Source organism: Rhinolophus ferrumequinum, chromosome 19 (genome assembly GCF_004115265.2).
Source record: "Rhinolophus ferrumequinum isolate MPI-CBG mRhiFer1 chromosome 19, mRhiFer1_v1.p, whole genome shotgun sequence".
Taxonomy (NCBI): domain Eukaryota; kingdom Metazoa; phylum Chordata; class Mammalia; order Chiroptera; family Rhinolophidae; genus Rhinolophus; species Rhinolophus ferrumequinum.
In genome coordinates, this window is record NC_046302.1 from 1,857,468 (window position 1) to 1,880,047 (window position 22,580).

General features: G+C 52.6%; 1 protein-coding gene across 4 annotated transcripts; it reads left to right on the forward strand.

Annotated features, from left to right (window-relative positions):
* Window positions 1–1,434: 1,434 nt before the first annotated feature.
* TPRA1 (transmembrane protein adipocyte associated 1) lies at window positions 1,435–17,688 on the forward strand. 4 transcript variants are annotated; one of them, XM_033087436.1, is made up of 12 exons: window positions 1,814–2,144; window positions 2,376–2,483; window positions 9,115–9,256; window positions 9,451–9,583; window positions 12,156–12,242; window positions 12,335–12,407; window positions 12,521–12,600; window positions 13,165–13,275; window positions 13,415–13,475; window positions 13,671–13,773; window positions 13,854–13,934; window positions 15,302–17,686. In XM_033087436.1, exons 3-12 carry the CDS (start codon window positions 9,132–9,134, stop codon window positions 15,543–15,545), a joined length of 1,098 nt encoding a protein of 365 aa, XP_032943327.1. In that variant the 5' UTR covers window positions 1,814–2,144; window positions 2,376–2,483; window positions 9,115–9,131; the 3' UTR covers window positions 15,546–17,686. The 4 variants fall into 4 exon arrangements, with proteins under 4 accessions (XP_032943325.1, XP_032943324.1, XP_032943327.1 ...); XM_033087434.1 differs by lacking the exons at window positions 1,814–2,144; window positions 2,376–2,483 and adding an exon at window positions 1,435–1,574 and having other exon boundaries at window positions 13,698–13,773; window positions 15,302–17,688; XM_033087433.1 differs by lacking the exons at window positions 1,814–2,144; window positions 2,376–2,483 and adding an exon at window positions 1,438–1,574.
* Window positions 17,689–22,580: the final 4,892 nt, after the last annotated feature.

Consider the following 22,580-nt stretch of genomic DNA (forward strand, 5'->3'; position numbering starts at 1 on the left):
GCCACTACCTGCCCTAAAGGGAGGGTGTGAAATATAAACCCTCAGTTATTCCACAAATAAAATCCCACAGAAACCCACATGTGGGGCCCAAACTCAGAGTATAAAATGCAGAACTGAGCACTGCGATTGTAATAGCAATCTTTTTTCCTCCCAGGTAGTCTGCACTGTCTCAAAAAGCATAAAAATAAAGATGGAATGTAGTCATTCAGTCTCATCACAGATATTCCATTTCTCCTCCTCTGGCACATGGTAGGAGGGAAATTTCCTGCCCCCTGTTGTTTAAAAGTAGAAGCCTAGGACTTGCTTTTACCAATTAAATGAGTTGGGGTGATATGTGTAATGTCCTGGCAGAAACTCTAATTATTGCTGACCTTGATTCCTCACAGCCCATTTATGAAGGCAGGCATCTGCATGGACCACAGCCTCTGCCAGCTGGTAAGAAACTGTGCATGCTGACCCAGCAGGCTGCGACAGTGCCAGATAAGCCAACTCCCAAATGGTCATAAGGTGGTGACATCCTAACCTTCCCCTCTTTTAGAACAGGAGCTAGGGAAAGAATGGGGCCCAATATCATTTCAGTCCAATGGTAAAGCAACTTTGTTATCACCGAGTGTGTATCTGGGGGTTACTGTGATAAGTGGGTGTCTACAGTTTGCAGCAAGCACTGAGTCAGCTTCAGGACATTGCAGGGAATGTGACAAGCACAGTTCTGTTCTCAAGACACTGACATTCTAATGGGGGGAGGCTGAGGACTAACTAGGAAGCAAGTAAATGAATATAATCGTGTTAGATGGTGATCAGAAGGAAATAAAAGGGCATTATGTGACAAAAACTGGAGAGCTACTTTAGCTAGAATGTCAAAGAGGAGGTTATGTGACAGAGCCAGCTCGGCAGGGGACAGATACAGAGACCTGCAGGCAGGAACAAGCTTGGTACATTCAAGGAAGAGAAACAGAAACCAGGTGGCTTGAGGACCCTGAACGAGAAGGGGGTGAGTGGGAGGCGGTGGGGGTCGGGGGCAAACCATGAGGGGCCAGCATGAGAACAGCCAGGAGAGAACACGGCATAGAAGTCAGGAAGGCACGGATGGGCAATCAGGGAAGGCTTCCCAGAGGAAGTTGCCTGAAGAACTGCTTAAATTAGAAATACATAAGACGGGCAGTTCAATCCCAGCGTCTAGGTTTTGTCACTTCCTAGTTGTGTGGCTTTAGGCAAGTTATTTAACGTCTCTAATATTCAAGTTCCTCCTCTGTGAAGTGCGACTAGTAATAACCGCTTTGCAGGGTTGTTGTGAAATCAGTGCCTGGAACCCGGACGGTGTTCAATAATGCCAGTGTGCTTTGATGTGGCTATGCCGGCAGCGTGGCAAGCTGGTGGAAACGCGTCGTTCGGGGGGCGGGGTTGTCCCTACCCTTCCTTCCTCTCCCAGGTGACCAGAGGTCACCAGACCAGATTGCCACTGCTGAGCGTCAGGGGCAGCGGCAGCACTTGATGGGGCGGCCCGCGGATGCTCCTCCCCGGACCGTCAGGCCCCAGCCTGCCTCGGGAAGAGGAGCGCAGGCTGCAGCGAGCTGGTGCGTTCACAGCTGCTGACAACTGGCAGGCACCGGCGTCCTCAGTCCGGACCGCCTTCCGGGTAGAAACACCGCTTCTCCGCTTCCGGCAGCTGCTTTCCTTCCCTCCAGTGGCTGCGTGTTCTTGCTTTAAGAGCTCCGCCTCCTAGGCATCTGATTGGGTCCTTCGCTGCCTGCTCCCACTTTTCGTTATAGCTCCATTCCTATAGGCTACTGGGAGCTGGGGGCGGGCCCGAATGCTCCAAGTAGGGACCGTGTCTTTTTTTGCAGTTTTGGCTAAACGAAAAGGACGCGCCTACTTTCCGGGTTGCCACTACCGGGAAGGGCCGCAAAGGTGGCCTGGGGTCCTGTGAGCCGGGTGCGCTGACAGCGCCTCGCCTCGCCTCCTCCACTTGTTCCCCATTTCCGCAGAGCCTGCGGGCCTCGGCTCTTGCGCGACGCTCCCCGGCCCCCGCCGCCTGATAGGGGCGCGGGAGCCGGGAGTCCCGTGGCCTGTGCCCGGTCCGCGCACCACTGGCGGTAGATGGGCGACTGGGGCGGCGGGGCCTGAGCGCGGCCCGAGGCCCTCAGGTAAGAGGGGAACCTCTGCCCTTTCCTGCCCCGGCGTGAAACCCTACGGTGGGGCTGGCACCTCTACTACGGAGAGGCCCGGGCCTCCGCCGCATCTACAACCCTTCCGAACCCCTCCCCGGGGCAGCCAGGGTCTCCCCGCGGCCGCTGTGAGGGAGCTTGGAGCTGATTGGGACCACCACCCATCCAACAGCTAAACCGGGGCCCACCTGTCCCTGCTCTTTCCTCCAGGGAGTGAGCCCTTTGTGCTCTGGCCACAGCCTCAGAGGACACCCTTGGGGAAGTTTCAGAGGACGAGTGGGCCCTTGGGTGTGAGGACTCAAAGGAAGGGTGAAGGAGGTAACTGGGGCAGTGACCACACACACAGCTGCACAGGGCTGGGGCTGTGGCAAGTAAGCAGGGCGTGCGCACCCTGTGGCTTGGGGTTCTCACAGATGGATCCTTCTCCCAGGCCCCAGGACGGCTTGGTTGCTTTGTGTTGGAGATTCATTTGTCCACATCGTAACATTTTGTTGAGCACTTGTTTTGTGTCAGACACTGTTCTAGGGGATTGGGTCATGAGCCTGCCTGGGGTGGACAGCCAATAAACACGTAAACACACAGCTAAGGCCACTTTAGACAGAGGCCAAGTTCTGTAAAGAAACACAGGGTGGGATCGCTGGGAGAGGTAGTTAAGATCGGCTGCTCTGAGGAGGTGTGGAGAATGGTGAGACAATGCTGGGAGAAGAGCAGACACAAAGTCCCTGAGGTAGGCATAAGGTTACCAGCAGCTCCGAGAACAAGATGAAAGCCAGAGGCTGGAGAGTAGAAGGCGATGAGGCAGAGCAGTAGGCAGGGGTCAGATCAGGTTGGGTCTTGAAGATGAGGGCAGGGGCCCTGGGCTGCTGGCAGTTTACTAGGAGTGGCCTCTCTGAGACAGTGTCCACCAAGGCTGAAGGATAAGGGGGTTTAAAAGCTCAATTACCTGCTAGGGGTCTGAAGCACTGAGGGGCCGTACGGCAACAATGAAGTATAGCCTCTCTCTTCTCAGGGCTTGCTGTTTTCCCCAGGTTTCCCACCCAGTAGTTCTGGGAGAGGGCAGGTCAGTCCCATTGCACAGATGAGAAATAGGAAAGCTGAGTCTCAGAGAGGGGCTCACAGCAGGTCCACCACTGCATGACCTGAGCCAGGCTGGCATCTTGCCCCACAGTCTGGCCACAGACAGAGGGAGTGATGGGGAGGCCCAAGCAGTGGCTGGGAAGATAGCCTCTGGAATGGGAATGAGGGCAGCAGAGCCTTCCCAGGTGGCAGAAACTGTCTGTCCCAGTTTCCCTGGTCCTGAGAGACCTGAGAATCCTCTTCCCCATCCTCTGGTCTGGGCTCCACACCTTCCTCTCCTACCCTCAGCCAGTCTTCCCACCAGCTCTGTTTCCTGAGCCTGCAAACCTCTTACTTTTCTGTCACTGCCAGGGCTTTTGCCCCCAAGGCCAGGAGATCACTGGTGGTGGGAGAAGGAGGATATGGGCAGTGACTTAATGCCTCCCTGCCTGTCCTTTCCTCCTCTGTACAATGGGAACAATAGTAGTTCCCTCTCTCTTAGAGGCTGGTGTGATGGTTAAGTGTGTGACCACATGTAAAGCACTGGGCCCTGTGTCTGCACAGTTCATAGTTGTTTTATTTTAATTTTTATCATTGCTTCAGTTATTTTATAAGCTTTCACACAGAGCAGCAGTTCTGGTGTAGCTGACAGCCTCCTAACTCAGAGCAGCAGCACCACATGGGAGTATGTTAGAAATGTGGACTGTCAGCCCCACCCCAGGCCTGCTGGATCAGAACAGCACTCGAGTCTGAGAGCACAGTTTTTTATCAGCAGGTGGAGAAACCAAGGTCCGGAGAGGTGTACCTGGCAGGTTGCTGATTGGGGGCCTGGGCTCTGGAGACAGCCTGGGTTGCAGGCCCCTCAGGTGGCTGCCCACCTCTGAGCTCTGTACAGTGAGGATTATATAAGTACTTTCCTAGGAGGGTGGGAGGCTTCAGGGAGGATTCTTTGCTGTTATTGAAGAATTAACAGGGGAATTGGTGGAGAAAAGCAGCTGACACTTTCCTTCCTTGCCTCAGACTCTGTTGCATGTGGGACTTCGAAAGGGGCCCTTGGACCTGTGACCCATATGCTTCCCCTCTCCATGCCCCCAGTCTCTCCTCTGGGAAGAAGAGCAGCAGTTAGCTTTGTGTGAGACCTTTTGTAGACATTTGCTTCTCTGGTCTTATTTGGCCCTTACAGCAACTTTCTTAAGTAAGTGTTATGGTCCCTATGACACTCAAACAGGAGAAATGACTCACCCAAAGTCATATAGCAAGTACATGGCAGAGCCAAAAGTGCAAGCCAGATTTGACCAACTGTATAACTTGTGTAGCTGGAAATTTTTCAGTGGTAAATTAGAGAACTCAGATTCAAATTGGCCTAAACTGAAAAAGGAATTTTTGGATTCTGTAAATCAAAAGTCCAGGGGGTTAACTAGCTTCGGTTGTGACTTGATCCAGGGGCTCACATAAAGATCTGTCTCTCAGATATGTTTCCATCTGTCTCTCAGCGCTGCATTCCTCTGTGTTGGCTTTATTCTCATGTGGCTTCATATGTGGGGTCAAAGTAATATAGCTCTGGCTTACTGCTCTCAGCAGAAAGTGTATCTCTTAATAATTACAGCAAAATTCTCTGGGCTGATTCTCATTGGCCAGGAGAATGGAGCATCCTGATTGGCCAGGCTTAGATCACATGCACATTCCCTGGTGTTGTGGAGGGATAGAGTCAGCTGTATCTCAACCTCATCCATGGAGACTAAGGGAGCTGAGATTCCCCTTCAGGAAAATGGGGTGCTGGACAGGCAAAGCCACGAGAAGCCCCTCCTGACCCCCCATACTCTGGACTCTCTATCCAGCTCCTCCCACTCCTGGCTCTTGTTCATCCCCACTGGCTTGTCTTTGCCACAGGGGCCTGTCAGCTTCTTTGTGGCTTCTGGGTGGTTGGCCTGCACCCCAGCCCTGTCCCTACTGGGGCTGCTTGACACTCTGTCCTAGGCCAGAGCTGGTGTGGGTCTGCTAAGTCCAGATGTTTGATCCACAGGGAGTGAGGCGGAGGGGACTGGTATCTCTCTCCTTGAACTGTCCCTTCCAAGTTATCTCAGGTTTTTAGAAATCTCGAGGGGGGTGGCATACCCCCTACCAGCTGTAAGCTCCCCGTGCTTAGCATGGTGGCCTGCAGCATGGGTGCAGCATGGCCGCAGTTCAGACGTCATACCTCAGCAGCCACATACAGGCACAGAAAAGGAGGGCTCTATCCTTGGCCGGTGTCTGCCGGTCAGGGAGGAACACTCTTCGCAGGAGATCCCCCATGTGGCATCGCATGCCCTGCCTAACCAATTGCTGACAAGGAGGAGAGTGGGCCTACCCTTCCTGACGGACCAGAGCTGCTCTGTAGGGCACCGTCAGCAAAGGGGAGGATGCGCGTTCATTCGGTGGAGCATCACATGTGTTGCTGGACATTTGGCAGTCCTGGACCCTGCCCATGACAAATCCATAGCCCTTCCCCCACAGTCCCTGGATCAAACTGGAGCACCCGTGCGCCCTGCTGAGGTGTCTGGTACTGCTCCACACAACCACTGGCTTATACTTTATTGAGGTACAGCTTCTGGTGCTGGGGAGGGCCCTGATCTGAACACAGAGCATCATGGAGTGGGGTCCTGGAACAAAAGAGTAGCTTGTTAGCAAGGAAGAAGGGGACAGTGTCTACTGGGAATGCCATTGACAATGTCAACCTTACCACTGCTAATTAAACATACAGGGGCTCAGGACACACATCACGACATAAGCCTTCTTTGCTCTCTTCCCTCCCTCCATGTGTCTGCCAGCAGTTCTTGTGGCCTGATCTCCCTAAGGTATCCCACAGCCCTCTACTGCACTCCACTAGTTAAGCCACTCTTCTCTTGTGCCTGGACTGGTACAGAAGCTCCTGGGTCTCTGCCTCTACTCTTTCCCCACTTTAGTTGTTGTCTCTGGCAGCTGAACAATCCTCTCCACAGGGAAGTGGGACCCTGTCATCTGCCTTTGGAACACCCTTCTCAATGCACTTAGAATGAAATCACATTGCTATGGTCACATGGCCCTATGTGACCTGGCCCCGCCAACCTTTCTGATCTCACCTCTAGCTACACTGGCCTGCTTTTTGCCCTTTGAACAGGCCAAGCCTGTTTCTATCTCAGGGCCTTTGCATCTCTGTCCTCTCCCTGGTATGCTCTTTGTCCACCTTGTTCCAAGGTTGGCTTCTTCTGTTATTTGGATCTCAGCTCAAATGTCATCTTGTCTGACAGCCCAATCTGAGGCACCCCTTTATGTTCCCTGGGATTGAGGCTTAGCTGTTGAAACAAAGGCTGAGATAACAAGATAGAAGATTATTCTTGCCTGTTGCATGATAGTATGCATGCAAGCTGTCCGGAATGTGAATGCAGACCCACTGTGTTGGAGACAGACACCTTTCTTACTGCTCTGTTATCCTCAAACGTGGCTTCTGTCTCGTAGTCTGAGGTGACTGCTCTGGTTCCCACCTCCACATCCACATTCCAGCCAATAGGAAGGGTGAAGGGCACAACCTGGAACTGGCAAACCTCGCTGCTCACGTTCAGTTGGATAAAACTTGGTCAGGTCGCCACAGCCAGGGGTATGGGAGGCTGGGGGAGTAGCCACGGCTCTGGGAAGCCACGTGTGAACTAAAAGCCACCGGTTCTAGGACTCCAGGAAAGGGTGCATTTTGGGGACTGCAGTAATCTCTGCTGGGTTTCCCATCCTTTTGTCTCACCCCTCTGTGCTCTTTTCATCTCAGCACTTATCTCTAGGAGAAGTTTGCTTTTTAAATACTGGCTTTTGTGTTGGCTGTAGCCTCCCCTCCTAGAATGAAGCACCCATGGGGGCACCCATCCGAGCTGGGGGTCCCATCCCAGCACATGGACTCCTGCCTGGCTCACAGTAGGTGCTCTTCACTGCTTTCTGTGGGTAGAAGAATGCATGAATGAAGGAAGGGTGGACTTCTTTAGCCATTTCTCCTATTAGTAGAAAACAAGGAAGGACTGACTTCTTTCTTTGGACCTACTATGTGTCAGGCTTACGTTTTCCTGGATACTTCTCACTGTTGGTATGTCCTCAAGTTGTAAGTCCCAGAGCCAGTCAGTGGCCTTTTGGAGAGAGGGATAGAGGGGCCTGAGCCCCAGATCTTGGCCCACCTCCTTTGGAGTCTTCTTTCCCTTTCAGCCAGAGGTGGCACTTGCGTTTCATGGCTGTGAGAAATAGTATGTCCTTGTATCTCATCCAGCCCTGTCTTGGGCCTGCTGTTGTTTAGGGACAGTATTAGGGACAGATAAGCAGGGCAGGGGTTCCTGTTGCATTGCTGCAAATCCTTCTTGCTGCTACTTGCTGAGTGGGAAACCTGTGCTCTTGGCATGTAAAAGAACATCTCAATTTTAAAAAATTTGCTGAAGTGTAACCCATACAGACAAATACACAGATCATAGGTCCATGGCTCAATGAATTGCGACACAGTGAGCATACCTGTGCACCCACCGCCCAAATCAAGTATCCAGCTGGCGTACGTCATCCCACCCCTCTACCCTCCATCCTGCACAGAGAAGACCCTCTCCTGTCTGTCTGTGTGGGGTCAGACCGCATGTCTGCGCCTGTACATGGCATTTGTATCTGCGAGGCCCGTTTGCGTTGCTGCCTGCAGCACTAATCCACTCTGTTTGTTTCTGCGGCGTTCCACTGTTCACATTGGCATCGCCATTCACATATGTGTTCTGCTGGTGGTGGGCTTGCGGCTATTATGAACATACCCTGAAGTGGAGGCATGGGTCAGAGGGCCCAGTTGGTTCAAGTCGTCATTTTAAAAGCTGGCATCTGTCATATCCTGTGAGCCTGGCTCACCTGCCCTGGGCCCCTCGCTCCCTGTGGAAGTCCCTGCCCCTGTGAATGTGGGCCCAGCTCTACTGCTGCTCTCCCTGCGTCCTGTGACCTGTGAGCCTGCCTCAGTGTTCAGGGTGGCTCCAGGACCCCAAACCACCAGCTCTCCTATCTTCTAGGCAGGACTCTGACCTGTTATTCTCAGATCGTTACGTGGGCACTTGGCTGTGCCCACGCCCTTGGCTCCCACTGCCCCAGAAGCCCCCTGCGTTTGTAGACGTGGCTTCCTCTGCCTCCCTCCACAGCACCTCCTCCTCCCTCACCCTCTCCAATCAGAGGCCTCTGTGCATCTAGGCAAAGTGCAATCCCATCCATTTGTGTCTGCCTTTCTAGTGTGGCAGCAGGGGGAGATGGGCTTGAGGGCCACCTGAGGTATGCATGATGTCATGCTCTGGCATTTGGTGGCTGTGACCCCACACGTCACTCGGCCTCGGAGTGGGTTCTGCATGGCTGTGGAGGGTTGGAGCTGAAGCTCAGCCACCGAGGGCTTCACGTGTGCAGGCTGTTGGAGGTGCTTCACATCATGTATCTAGTCTCACCACAACCTCACAGGGGGACACTGTTGTTACCCCCATTCCAGGGGTGGGGAGAAACTGAGGCACAGAGAGGACCAGGAAGTAAAGGGCAGGCTGAGACATGAACCCTATCTCCCCCAACCCTCCAGGATTAGAGGGACTCACTGGGGGTGATGCCAAGTAGCTTGCGTTACTGTGCCTGGCACACAGGCAGGCTCAGTCACTGGCTGGGGGACTTGTATCGTTTGGGGGTCATGAGACAGAGCCTGGGACGAGGGATGGGGCCCCGGTGTGGGGGTTGGGCTGCAACATGTGCAGGCGCACCACAGCTCACCCCGTGCCCGGCACGGGGGGCAGTGGGCAGCAGGCCCGCTATGAGGAGCTCCTCTGGTGTTCCACTGGGAGCCTGAGCCCCAGATGCCCAGGGCCACACAGTTCCTGTGCTGCTACTGTGGTGGCTCTCATTTCCCTAGGGCTGGCTGCTGGTGGAATGGACACCCTGCAGGAGGCACCCTGGGCTAATGGGAGTACAGCGCTTTCTCCAACCCTGGTGCCCAACATCAGTGTGCCACATCGCTGCCTGCTGCTGCTCTACGAGGACATTGGCACCTCTAGGTGAGGCAGCCACAGCCTTGCAGAGCTGGCTGGCTATGTGTGAGTAGGTTTTCCTGGTGTGTGTGTGTGTGTGTGTGTGTGTGTGTGTGTGTGAGTGTGTGAGAGAGAGGGGCACACGGGATGGGGCTGTGGGTGGGGTGCGGACACAAAGACACAACCTCACCAGTGAGCTGGCTTCTGTACCCATCTGCTAGGGTCCGGTACTGGGACCTCTTGCTGCTCATCCCCAATGTGCTCTTCTTCATCTTCCTGCTCTGGAAGCTTCCGTTTGCTCGGGCCAAGATCTGCATCACCTCCAGCCCCATTTTTATCACCTTCTATATCCTGGTGAGTTTACTCCAATTGGTGACAGAAAACCCAGCTGCAATTGGCTTAAGCAAAAAGGGAAGTATTAATTGTCTCTCTAATGAAAAAGCGGTTCTTCAGGTATGGCTGGATCCAGGGGATTAAGTGATGTCATCAGGACTCTGTCTCTTTCTGCACCTCTGTTCTCCTGTGGCCTTACCTCAGATGAGTTCTCCCTATATGGTGTCAAAAATAGCCAGGAGCAGCTTTGAGCTAACATACTGCCTCCATGCCAACTCCAGTGAACAGTACCTCGTTCCTGATGGTACCAGTGTAGTTCTGGGCTTCCCTCTGCTTGGCCCACATTGGGTTCCAGTCCTGAGCCAATTACTGTGACTAGCCGGGAAAGGGATACTTTGGAACTGGGAGTGGGGTCAGCTCAGCCAGACCAGAGGATGGTGGTCACTAGAAGAAAATTGGGGGACCATTACTAGAAGGAAGAGGAATGGATGCTGGATGGGGAAAAAGATACCCACTGAGCCTCCATCTTTCCATCTGTCCATTTGTCCATCCACCCACACATTCTGAGACCTCTTTGAAGCGGACTTCCTTCCTATTGGGGGGGCCTGCATTCTCCTCACTCTGTAGTCCTGGTGGGTGTTGCCTGGGAGAGACAGCAGGGCTGCAGTTGAGAAGATAGCCCCAGGTTTGGGCCCCAGATGCAGGCTGTCCAGCTTCCTTTCTTCAGGGGTCAGGACCGACTGACCAGAGTCCTCCCCTCTCTGTGCCTCTTACCTACCACTGCCAGAGAGCTGAGCAGCTCCGCGGTCTCCCCTGTGTGGCCTGGGTCAGTGCTTCCCAGTGGACGGGCAGAGAAGCAGGGGAGGCTGTGGGGACACTTGGAGGCTGTTGGTGGAGACCCCAGGGGCTGCCAGCTGACGGAAGCCTTCCCCTATGAAGTGGTGGTGAGCAGGGGTGGGGATCAAGGCCTGCTTTCTTCTCTGCCCTTTTCCACTGCCTCGCTGACCATTTACTTGTTTGTGTATTTATTCAACAGATATTAAGCACCTGCTGTACGTCAGGCAGATGCCCTTTTGGGGGGAGTGGGCAGGGGAAAGGGACCCAGGGCTAATGCCCAAGAACATGAGACAGGGCTAGGGGAGTCAGCACTGGCCCCCCCCCCCCCCCCGCTTTCTCTTGGGGACTTCATCCTGGAGAGGAGGTCATGGTAAGAGTGCACTTGGGCAGACCACCTCCAAACCCTAGCTGTGCTGCATGAACTTGGGCCAGTGGCTTGACTCTCTGCCTCGGTGCCCTTCTGCGTGATGGGTGTTGGATTTGCTTTAGCATGTGGTGCTCCTGTGAGCACAAGATGACAGCGAGCCTAGCTCCTGCCTTGTGGGGGCTTGGCACACAGTAGGCACATGGCAGTTTGTTGCTTCTGCAGCCTGCCCTGCTGAGTGATGTTGGCCTCCTTAAGGCTTGGACATGGATTTCATGGCACAAAGGACAGAGTGTATATGACTCTGGGCTTTTTTGTTTGTGTCAGAAAACCAAACTTAAACCCACAGAAGCTGGAAGGAATGTATTGACTGAGAAACCGACCCATCCCAGGGCTTCGGGCACGGCTGGATTTGAGTTCAGTGATGCTGTCTAGCACTGTCTCTCTCTCTCTCTCTCATCTTCACGTCTATCTGATGGCCCTGTCTCTAGCAATGTCCACACTCCCGGTAGCCAGGTAGCCCTAGCAGCTCCAGGCTTGCATCCCCTCAGCTTACTTTCTCAGTGACTACACCTGATGTCCTGGCTGTCACTCGACCTCCAGGGGTCCAATCCCCATCCCCAAACCAGGGGAATGGCATACTCGAATGGCCAGCCCTGGGTCACAGGCCAGTTCCCGAAGCCAGGAGTGGTGGGGTCAGCACTCCTCCCCCACCACACACACACACACACACACACACACACACACCCATGTGAAGGAGGAGGTGGGGAGAGGAATGAGGCTATGGCCAGAGGAAGGGGATGGATAGTGAGCTCACAAAAGCCACAGATGCCAAACACAGGAAGTTCTGTAAAACCTGCTGTGCGGCACCTTTCACAGGGTCTGTGATACCTCTTCCCTCTCGCCTCCTTTCCCCCAGCTCCCATGTCTCAGAATTAAAACCATTAATAAGACAAGACTAACAGCAGATATGGACATAGCCCTTACTGGGTGCCAGGAACACTTCTACATTTATTTACCCATTTGATCCCCCAGATGCACTAGGTGCTATTGTTATCTGTATTTCATAGATGAGGAAACAGGCATAGAGGTGCGGTTACTTGCCTGAAATCATAGAAGCAGGAAGCAGTAAAGCTGGGATTTGAACTCCAGCAGTCTGGCTCCACAGTGTTGCCTTACTGACCATTCCGGGGCTGTCAGTGTAGCTGGGATACTGAGGCCCAGGAGGGGAGGGCCAGGTCAGTGGAGGGTCTCCCCGCCTCCCGACTTGTTTAATTTGGAATCCTTCCATTCCTGAGGAATCAGTGCCTGCAGATGTGGGATGTGGGTTTGCTGTCCCTGCGATCCCCCGAGATTTCCCCCACTCCACCACACTCCCTTCTCACCCACTAGGTGTTCGTGGTGGCGCTGGTGGGTATCGCCCGGGCCGTGGTGTCCATGACGGTCAGCACCTCAGATGCTGCAACTGTTGCTGATAAGGTGTGGTTGGGCCTGCCAACAGGGGGGTGCAGAGCACTGGGAAGAGGGGTGACTGGGCCCCCAGGCTGACACTCTGCCCACTCTGTGTCCAGATCCTGTGGGAGATTACACGCTTCTTCCTGTTGGCCATCGAGCTGAGTGTGGTTATCCTGGGCCTTGCCTTTGGTGCGTCTGCTGCTGGGGCCAGTACTCTCCCTGCCTTTCCCTGGCTGGGGGCCAACCCTACCACAGTCACTTGGGGTGGCTCCCCTGCTGACTGACCAGCACGTTTCTTCCAGGTCACCTGGAGAGCAAGTCAAGCATCAAGCGAGTGCTGGCCATCACCACAGTGCTGTCCCTGGCCTACTCTGTAACTCAGGTGAGGGGGGAGGGTGGGGCAGGGTGGGCCCAGGGGCGCACTGGAGGGCCTGCACTCAGGAGGGCAAGGCATCCACCCCCTCCTTGTCCTGGGTCAGTGTTTGAATGTTTATCAGGTGCAGTGTTCTCAAACTTGACATGTATCTAAGAAATCACCTGGGGTGCTTGTTAACAAGGCAGGTTCTGCCTCCCCCCCCCCCCGCCCCCATTCCCATCCAGTAGGTCCGTGCTGGGGAGGAGAGGATGCTCAGAGCCTACGGTGTAATAGGCAGGCCAGGTAGGAGAAGGCAGCTTTGCAGACCACACTGACAGCCCTGCATCCAGAGACCTCTTTCTTAGATTGGGGCAGGGACTGCCTCCTGCCCCATGATGGGCCTGTTCTGGGTGCTGGAGCTAGATGGGCAGAGTGTGGCTGCAGAGCAGGCTGGAGCAGGAGCCTGTGGGGCCAGGCCTGGGCTGGGTTGGGTGTGGTGGACAGCTTCAGGGGCTCTATCTGGGAAGGCCCCAGGGAGGGGGCTTCCCAGGGAGAAGCAGCCTGTGAGCCCTCCCCTGTCTGCTCCTGCAGGGCACGCTGGAGATCATGTACCCTGATACCCACCTCTCAGCTGAGGACTTCAATATCTATGGGCACGGGGGCCGCCAGTTCTGGCTGGTCAGCTCCTGCTTCTTTTTCCTGGTGAGTTGGAGGGTCGACCCCTGTGCCTGGGTACCCTAGAGGTAGCCAGGTGAACCAGGGCCTGGACTCCTTGGGACTGGGCCTAGCTCTGGGCCTGGTGCTCCCGGGCACCCTTCTCAGCCCCACTCTGTCTCTACAGGTGTACTCTCTGGTGGTAGTGCTCCCCAAGACCCCACTAAAGGAGCGCATCTCCCTGCCTTGTGAGCAGCTCTGGGACATGGCTGGGCGTAGGGGGGTGGGGGTGGGGGTGGGGGTTCTGTTTGGGCCACTGTGGCCTGGAGCTGGAGAGCCCTGGGTGGGAGGGCGGGTGACACACTGGGACCAAGGGGTCCCAGTGACACACTGGGGATGAAGGGTAGAGGAGAGGGCAGGACCTCATGCTCCCAAACCCCTAGCCCGGAGGAGCTTCTATGTGTACGCAGGCATCCTGGCGCTACTCAACCTGCTGCAGGGGCTGGGGAGCGCGCTGCTTTGCATGGACATCATTGAGGGGCTCTGGTACGTAGGGCTGGGGCTCAGGGAGGGGAGGGGAAAACCCCGCCTTACGAGGCCTGCTCTGACCTGATCCCCTTCCCCAGTTGTGTGGACGCCACCACGTTCCTCTACTTCAGCTTCTTCGCGCCTCTCATCTACGTGGCCTTCCTCCGGGGCTTCTTCGGGTGAGTCCTCCCGCAGGGGCATGCGGAGCTAGTGGGCTGGGGCTAGTAGCGGAGCTCCCGGCTTCCCCACCCACTACCCTGAGTTGGAGGTCTATGGGCGCTCCCGGGCGCCCCCGTGTGGCCTGCCAGCGGAACTGCGACTTCTTCTTCCTGGGCGTGCGTACAGGCGTGGTACAAGTCCAGAGCCTCCCTGCCCAGGGTGCAGGTGCAGGCTTGCACAGGAGCTAGAGGAGGCAGACGGAGTGTATACAAAAAGGTTGGACAAGTAAGTTCGCGAACTTTCCACCATGCGCTTACGTGGTGGAAAGTTCGTGAACTTAATTGTACCTTTTCGAATATGTACACATATACACACACTCATGCACATATAGACATATATAATGCATATGTACACATATGTATATAGATACATATATACAATATACACATACATATGCATGTTATATATGCAACACAGATGTATGTATACGCTTTCCCCACGAGAGAGACGGTGGCTATGCACATTTTTCTGCACTTGCTGTTTTTCATTTAAGAATAGGTTAGTTCATACCTTCCGCATGCATTCACTGTGCCTTGTACTGCTGTAGCCGCATGCACAAACCAGAACAAAGTAAACGCAAGTGTATGTGTTCATGGAGTTTGTATTCTAGCTGAAGGTGACTGGGGAGAGGAGCAGGGTTGAGAGGAGTCTAGTGAGTATTTGAGTGTGGGGTGGGTGTACTTTTGTGCACATGAGTGTTTGTAGGTGTGTCAGGGAGAGGGGATGCTAAAGACATACGGGATTGAGGGTTGGTGAAAGTGAGGGCATTTTTCCCTAACCCCACCCTCCCCACCTGCCAGGTCGGAGGGGGGATAGGGCTCTCCTGCTGGGTGAGGGCTTTAGAGGTGGAGTGACAAGGAGTAGCTTGATCCCATCCCAACACCAATCGGGCCTCAGGCTGCTGTTTTAAATTGGATGCAGAGCTTTCTTCCTTAGAAAGTCATGCGGTCGATTGAAGGATGGGGGAGCACACAGGGTAGTGTGAGAGCTGCGGGGTAGAGGTCACAGCCACTGCTTGCTGAGCACGTTGAGTCAGGTACTGTTTCAGGCTGTTCACCTGCCACAAAGAGTCTCTCAGGTTGGCGTTGTTCTACCCGTTTTGGGTGAGAAAGCAGATACAGAAGCTCTACACAGCCGAGCACACGCACAGCCTGGATAAAGAAGGCTGGGTTTTAGTCCTCCACAGTTTAAGTGATAGGGACCTTGGGGTGGGTGTTAAGCAGCTGTTAGTGTGTTTCCTCCTAGTCTGATAGCCTCATTGCCCAGAGGGAGGGCCTTTCCAGACTCAGACAGTGGGACTCTCCCACCCTTCTGACCTCCCCACCAGCTCAGAGCCCAAGATCCTCTTCTCCTACAAATGCCAAGTGGATGAGACCGAGGAACCGGACATGCACCTGCCCCAGCCCTATGCTGTGGCCCGGCGTGAGGGCCCGGAGACAGTAGGCGCTGCCAGTACACAGTTTGACTCGGCCGGTGGGGTGGCCTACCTGGATGATATTGCTTCCATGCCCTGCCACACGGGCAGCATCAATAGCACGGACAGCGAGCGCTGGAAGGCTCTCAGTGCCTGAATGTGGCTGCCCTGGCTGGAGGGCATGCTGGGGCCTATGGAGGGCTGACTGGAGAGGAGGCCAGAGCACAGAGTTCCCCGGGGAGGAGGATGAGGTCACGAGACCTTGTGTGGACAGCAGCGCCATGCAGGCTCTGTCCTGCCCTCTGAGCCCCCAGTTGCCCTTGACCACCTGTGCTTTAGCTGAGGGCCACCTCCCCCTTCCGCCTGCCCTGGCCCTGCTCAGTGACATGGCCCAGACTTTGATCTCCCAGAGCCAGGCCTGGCTAGGCTGGCTAAGGTCACCTCCTTTCTTCAAAGGAGAGAGGAGGTACCCAGGTCTGGTCTGACTCCCTCCCTACAGCGCTTTGGCTTCCTCAAAGCCCACTCTGGCAGGTGGACTGAAGTGTATATATTTTCTTGATCTATTTTTTAATAAAAAGGAAAAGGAGCAGAAGGTGTCACTGTGGAGGTTCTGCAGGAATACTGGGGCTGGTTCCTTTCAGGAGCCTGAGGGCTGGGGTCTTCAGAGGTCCTGGCACGTTCCTCTGCATGCTGAACCCAGGGAGGCTCAACCAAGGAACACTGGCTAGTGTGCAGGCCCTGGCTGCTGGGAGGTGGAAAGAAATCATGGAGGAGACTGATGTGGATAAAACTGGTTGGTGTGGGCTATCTCTCCACCTTGTTGAAGAGTATGGAGGTTGGAATAAGCCCTGCAGTTCCTGTCCTTTCTCTGCTCATGCTCTGTCAGCTTGAGCCAGCCACTTCCCCTCCCACACCTCCAGTTTGACCATCTGTGAAATAGGAACAAGAAGGCCTGCCTTGCAAGGATTTTTGTAAGGACTAGAAAATAGTAAGCGTGAATAGCCAGCATTTGGGAATGGAACAATAATGATAACATTATTTTTAGCCTCTAGAACAGTGTTTGGCACACAGTAGGCATTCAGAGGATGGGATGCTAAAGGATGATATTTATAATAAGAACGGATGTGATGAGCTGAAAATGGGGAAAGTCAGAATAAAGCCCTGGGATGGGAAAATGGAAATAAGAGGGAAGTTCCACATGTTCATATTGCCACTGGTGTAGCTAATTTTGGCGTTGAGTCACTTAGCCAGAGGAAAAAGGGAGTTGCCGGTTATGTAATTCCCACAGTCAGAGGGAAGAGGTCTCGGCTGGGACTGTGGGAATGCTGAGGGTCAGGCCTGGTGCCCACCCCCGCTGCTGCCCTCTTTCTTAGGAGGGCACTGAGGGCACCAGCTTCAACGCAACTTTTGGAGCCAACATGCCAGGCTCCTCAGGATCCAGGGCCCAGAGGGCTGTCAGCGGCATGGGCTTGGCAAATGCAGAGGAACAGCCAGGCAGTTGGGCTTCTGGCCCCGGGACTTCAGGGCTGCTGGGGGATCCTGACAGGATTCTCCACACTGCTGTGACCTCACAGTTTCCAAAAAATCGGTTTAGGGATGAAAGGGAAACCTGTAAGTGTTGGGGGTGAGACTGGGTTTGATGGTCAAATTCAGAGCTGGGTTCAACGTTGGTAGCCTTTGATGTGTACACAATCTAAGATGTCACAGCAACAGTCCATAGGAAGGTATCAACAGAAGGAAGATTAGAAGCCTGTTGCTTTTTTGTTCTTATTTTAAAGTTTGTTTCTTTCAATATTAGGTTGGTGAAAAATAATTGAGGTTTAAAAGGTTAAAAATAATTGCAAAAATTGCAATTACTTTTGCACCAACCTAATAAGTAATATATGCATGTGGCAAAAGAAAACAAAAAAGTTAAGCACTGCATGGGGGTATACAGGAGGTGAATCTCCTGGACTTTGACATTCAGTTTCCTGTCCCCCTCCCAGAAGCACTTTGTGGCCAGGTCTCCGTGGCCTTCTGGAAGTGTGCGTGTGTGTGTGCGTGTGTGCGTGTGTGTGTGCGTGTGTGTGTGTGTGTGTATTACCCCTAGTTTGGGAATGTAAATAATCCATAGCTTGTCTTCTCCACTTGACAGTTGATCTAGGGATCATTCACTATGTCAGTTGCATACATTATGGATCCATGGCACTATATTTAACCAGTCCCCTCAGGATGGACTTTTGATTCTAATATGTTTTGCAACAACAAACAATGCAGCAATAAAAATTTTTATAAATATGAGGTATGATCAAACAATATGGTGAATGTTTAAATTAAAAAAATTTATTATAGTAAAAGACACATTGCCATTAATGTCTTTCACTGTAATAAATACTCAAAATACGCCCCCTTGCATTGAACACACTTATCCCATCGGTCTTGCCACTTTCTGAAGCCATTCTGCAAGTCCTCTTTCTGCAAGTATCTTTAGTTGTGCTGTCATGGCTGTCTCAATGTCCTGAATCACGTTGACTTTGGGGAAGAGCCAGAAGTCGCATGGTGCCAGATCTGGTGAATAAGGTGGATGAGGACACACTGTAATGTTTTTATTTGACAGAAATTGCTGTATACCAGAAGTGATGTGTGACTCGGAGCATTGTCATGATGGAGGATGATTTATGGCACTTTAAAACACACCTTCTCTCAACTGTAGCTGACACCCAACTAACTGCACTGAACAAGTTGAAACTTGTCACACACTGTTATTAAGGTTCGATGCGCTGCTTCCCATATAGAAGATCCCTGCCTTTCCGTTGGATGGCACTCGGCAGCAGCATTCACTGTATTTCTTAACCACAATGGAAAGGCTCTGTGCCACACATCACTTTTGGTACAGCAGTTTCTGTCAAATAAAAACATCGCAGTGTGTCGTAACCCACCTTATTCACTGGATCTGGCACCATGCGACTTCTGGCTCTTTCTCAAAGTCAAAATGATCATGAAAAATAAATGTTTTGAATCAATTCAGGACATCGGAGCAGCCACGACACCGCAACTAAAGACATTCATGAAAGGACTTCCAGAACTGCTTCAGAAAGCGGCAAGAACAATGGGATAAGTGTATTTGAAGCAAGGGGGAGTGTTTTGAGGGGGATTAATGGCAATGTGTCTTATACTATAATAAATTTTTTAAAATTTAAACAGTCATGATAGTTTTTGATCACACCATGTAATGCTTTTGGTAACTCATGCAAGTAGAATTTCTGGAGCACACAGACTTAGTTTCAATTAGTTTTATAGTCTTCTGTCAGAGACTAATAGTTGTCCTCCAGTATATGTTCTCCTTTTCCTCCACTGTATTATAATCCCTGTTTTTTAGCTGGATAAACAGCTGCCTGGAATAAAGGCTACATTTTCCAGCCTTCCTTGCAGGTGGATGTGGCCATGTGACTAAGTTCTGGCCAATGGGATGTAAGTGTGCATGCAACTCCCTCAGAGAGAGGGTAAGCTCTGTTCTTTCTTGCTAACTGGGTGGTGGTTGCAATGGCTGGAGTTGTAGCAGCCATCTTGAATCGTAGGGTAATCTTGGGAATGGAAGCCCCTCCTAACAGTGAACAAGATAAAAGGAGCCCATGTCCCTGACATGTGGTCATCCATAACAGCCCTGGATTTCCTACTTTCAGATGACTTTGAATTTGAGAGAGAAATAAACACCTATCTTGTTTAAACCACTTTGGATTTTTCTCATACTTATAGTTGAACTTTATCTGAACCAACACAGCCTTCATAGAGACTGGACCAGTTTTAACTCCTACCAGCAAAGCCTCACAGACACTGTGTGCTATTCAAATTTTTGGTCTTCTTGAAGAGCCCTGCTCACGTCCGTTCTGCTTGGACCACAACTTGTATTCTGTGCCTGGGTGGGAACAGACATCATGTAGAAGAGTAGCCAGGATGTGGGGGGTTCTGGAAGCCTTGATATGGTGATGGGGTTCACCATATACAGCCCACGTGCCAGTCTTACTCCCTACTGCTGATGCTCACTGGCTGTGGGCCTTGGGCAAGTCATGTCTTCTCTCTGACCCTCAGTCTCCTCATCAGTGACATGCGGTACCAGATGACTGGTTGCCATCTGATATCCATTTTTCTTCCCTTAGTAACCACACTCTGATGTTTTGTGGTTCAGGGAAGCACCAGGTAAAAGGTGACATTTTCCCCCTTCCATTGCACTCACATGTGACCAAGTTTTGGCCAATGGTATTTTAGCAGAAGTAGAAGAGACTTTTTTTTTTAGCACAGGCTGTTTAAACTGTGCTTGACTCAACTAGGAGAGGTACTCTTGTCCTCCTGCCTTCCTCCTTCCTGCTTCCTGGAATGCAGATGTGATGACTGAGTCTCCAGCAGTCATCTTGGATGATGAGGCAACTTGGGGAAGCTATTCACTAAGAATGTTCAAATAGAAAGACAAACAAGCCCTGTCCCTAGTGATGATGGTGCTGCCATACCAGCATTGAACTGTTACCAACAGACTTCTGTTATACAAGAGAAAGAAACTATTTTATTTATGGCAAGCCCAATCCTAATTGAAATGTGAGGATGATGGTATGCCCTCCCAACAGGTTGTTTGAGAGAGAGAGGATAACATTTCAAGAAATAGATTTGTACCTTTTTCTTCCTGAACTGCACCTTTCTCCTTTCCACATCAGCAGGAATTTGGTCCTGGGCTTCCTTGCCCAAGAAAGCTTGCAGCTGGTGGATGACTTTCTGACTTTGTTTTCAAATGCCTAGGGTTACAGAGGGCAGCAGGGGCTTGTGGAAAGAAACAGGTGGGAATTCCCTTGGGAGTGAGGTCTGTGAGGCCCTCAGCATTGGGGGCCCAGGCATGGTGAAGGCCAGGTTCTAGGTAAGAGGGCACACTTGTGAGTTTAGGGAGGAAGACCCTGGGCACAGGGTTCTCAGCTGCTACAAAGAGTCTCCCGGCCTGTGTGTGGCATTAGCAAAGCAGAGCTCTGAGACCTGCAGGTACCTGTGGCCAGGAGCACTGGAGGTTCAGTGATAACAGGTGTGAACACATGACCAATGTGGTACTAGTCTGCTTGGGTGCCGTAACAAAGTACCACAGACTGGGCGGCTTCAACATTTATTGTCAGAGTTCTGGAGGCTGAAAGTCCAAGATCAAGGCATCAGTAGTGTTCCTTCCTCCTGAGGCCTCTCTCCTTGGCTTGCAGATGGCCACCTTCTCACGGGGTCCTCACGTGGCCTTTGTGCGTGCTCATCCCTGGTACCTCTCAGTATGCCCAAATTTCCTCTTCCTATAGGAGCACCAGTCAGGTTGGATGAGGACCCACCCTAAGAGCCGCATTTTAACTTAATAACTTCTTAACCTACCTCCACGTACAGTCACATTCTGAGGTACTGAGGCTTAGGGCTGCAACGTGTGAATTTGGTGGGGGGACACAATTCAGCTCATAACAAAAGGCACTTGGTCCCCCTGACATCCTGACACCGAAGAGCCCTGCTCACGTCTGTTCTGCTTGGACCACAACTTGTGTGCTGTGCCTGGGTGGCAACAGACATCATGTAGAAGAGTGGGGGGTCCTGAAAGCCTTGATACGGTGATGTGCAAGATTCTGGGTCCATGGGCCAGGCAGACAACCCCAAGAGTGACTGAGGTGAAATCTTCCACCCACTCAGCAGAATAGAGCCAAGTTGGAAATTAGCAGCCTTCTAGAAAACCCCTCAGGCTTGTGTGCTGGGATCCACAGCACCTGTGTAAACGGGTTATCTTGGGGATCGCTCACACGTTCTGCTTCCCCTTTTTCTGGACACATGTACAGGATTATCACCCTTTGAAGGTGGGTAATGCCGTGTGACAATCTTTGATGTATGAAATGTGAGAAGAAGTGGCAGGTGTCATTTCCGGGTAGAAGTATTTAATTGCTAGCACGTCATTCTGTCCTGCCACAGTAATGGTGGAGCCATGTCAAACAGAGCCTCTGTCAGTCTGTCCCTAAGGGAGCTCCATGACAACAGTTCCTCTGCTAAGCTGCACTGGACACATAACCAGAATGAGAAGTAAACCTTGTCCTTTAAGCTCTAAGATTTGGGGTTGTTACCGCATCATATCTTGGCGTATCCTGCCTGATGCAAGGGTTAAATGAGATAGGCCACTTTGTACACAGTAGGAGCTCAGTTAATTTGATTTATAACAAATCGGGAGGACAAGACCTCAGCTGGAAGAAAGGAAGGAACAGTTCTGGGTTCACAGGGTCACCCCCTCATCTGTCTCGTGGGCCTCATTTTCAGATCTCGTTGTTGTGTCAGTTTCATGCAAACGTTGCCCCTCCCATTTGTGGCTCCCCTTCCTCAGAGACCCTTTGGCCAGTCTCATAACCCAAGCGCCCTAGCCTTCCCTCTCCCTTCAGGTTCCAGCAGCCTCACCTCCACTTTGAGGACGGGGCCTGTGTTATCCTGGGAAAGAGCTGATGCATTATGGTGGCACAAGCTTGTGTTTGGAGATGGGGTCTGTGAAGCTGAGAAAACACTGGCATCCATGGCTGCTGCTTCTTAGAGCATCTCGGGTACCCTGTGCTGAGCTGCCTCCTGGAATGCCAACATGGGAAGCATTGTCCCTTCCCTGAAAAGATGTCACTGAAAAACTGCCTGTACGTTGCAGTCCCAGGCTCTGAGGAGGGGTAGCCATGTTCTCTCCTAGGGATGAGGGCTGTGGCCCCTCTGCAGAGTAGCTAGTTTCCTGGGCCTATCTCCAACAATGCTCAGGTTGCCCGTACCTGGCATCTAGGCTGTCCAGGGCCATGTCACCAAGCCTGTGGCAGATGGGCTGCTTGAGATAACTCCTGCTCCCACTTCTTCCTGCACTGAGTCTGCTCTTCTGCCTCCCCAGGGCAGGCAGTCACAGGGGGCACAGCCAGCCTAGAGAAGCAGCTGTTGAACCATTGTAAAGGGAGGCTGCGGCCACCAGCAACATGTGTCCTCAGTCTCAGAAGTGGGTTTGTAGAGGATTGAGGGATCAGAGATACTCGCTTGGTTCTAAGCCCCAGTGAACAGATTGGTGAGAGTGGCCTGGAGTGAAGTTGCAACCTGACTGAGCTAAAGACTGGACCCACACTTCCCAGAATTGCAAAAACCAAGTGAGACCTAAAGGACGTGGGTCCTGAGCACCCTGAGTCCCTGGGGATTTGTACATGGGCTC

Excerpts from the sequence above, each read along its gene's own strand:
- TPRA1 (XM_033087433.1), top strand. The coding sequence starts at position 1,508 with ATGCTCCTCCCCGGACCGTCAGGCCCCAGCCTGCCTCGGGAAGAGGAG. Across the intron at positions 12,408-12,520 it reads TATCCTGGGCCTTGCCTTTG|GTCACCTGGAGAGCAAGTCA; the intron begins GTGCGTCTGCTG and ends CGTTTCTTCCAG. Across the intron at positions 13,774-13,853 it reads GACATCATTGAGGGGCTCTG|TTGTGTGGACGCCACCACGT; the intron begins GTACGTAGGGCT and ends CCCCTTCCCCAG.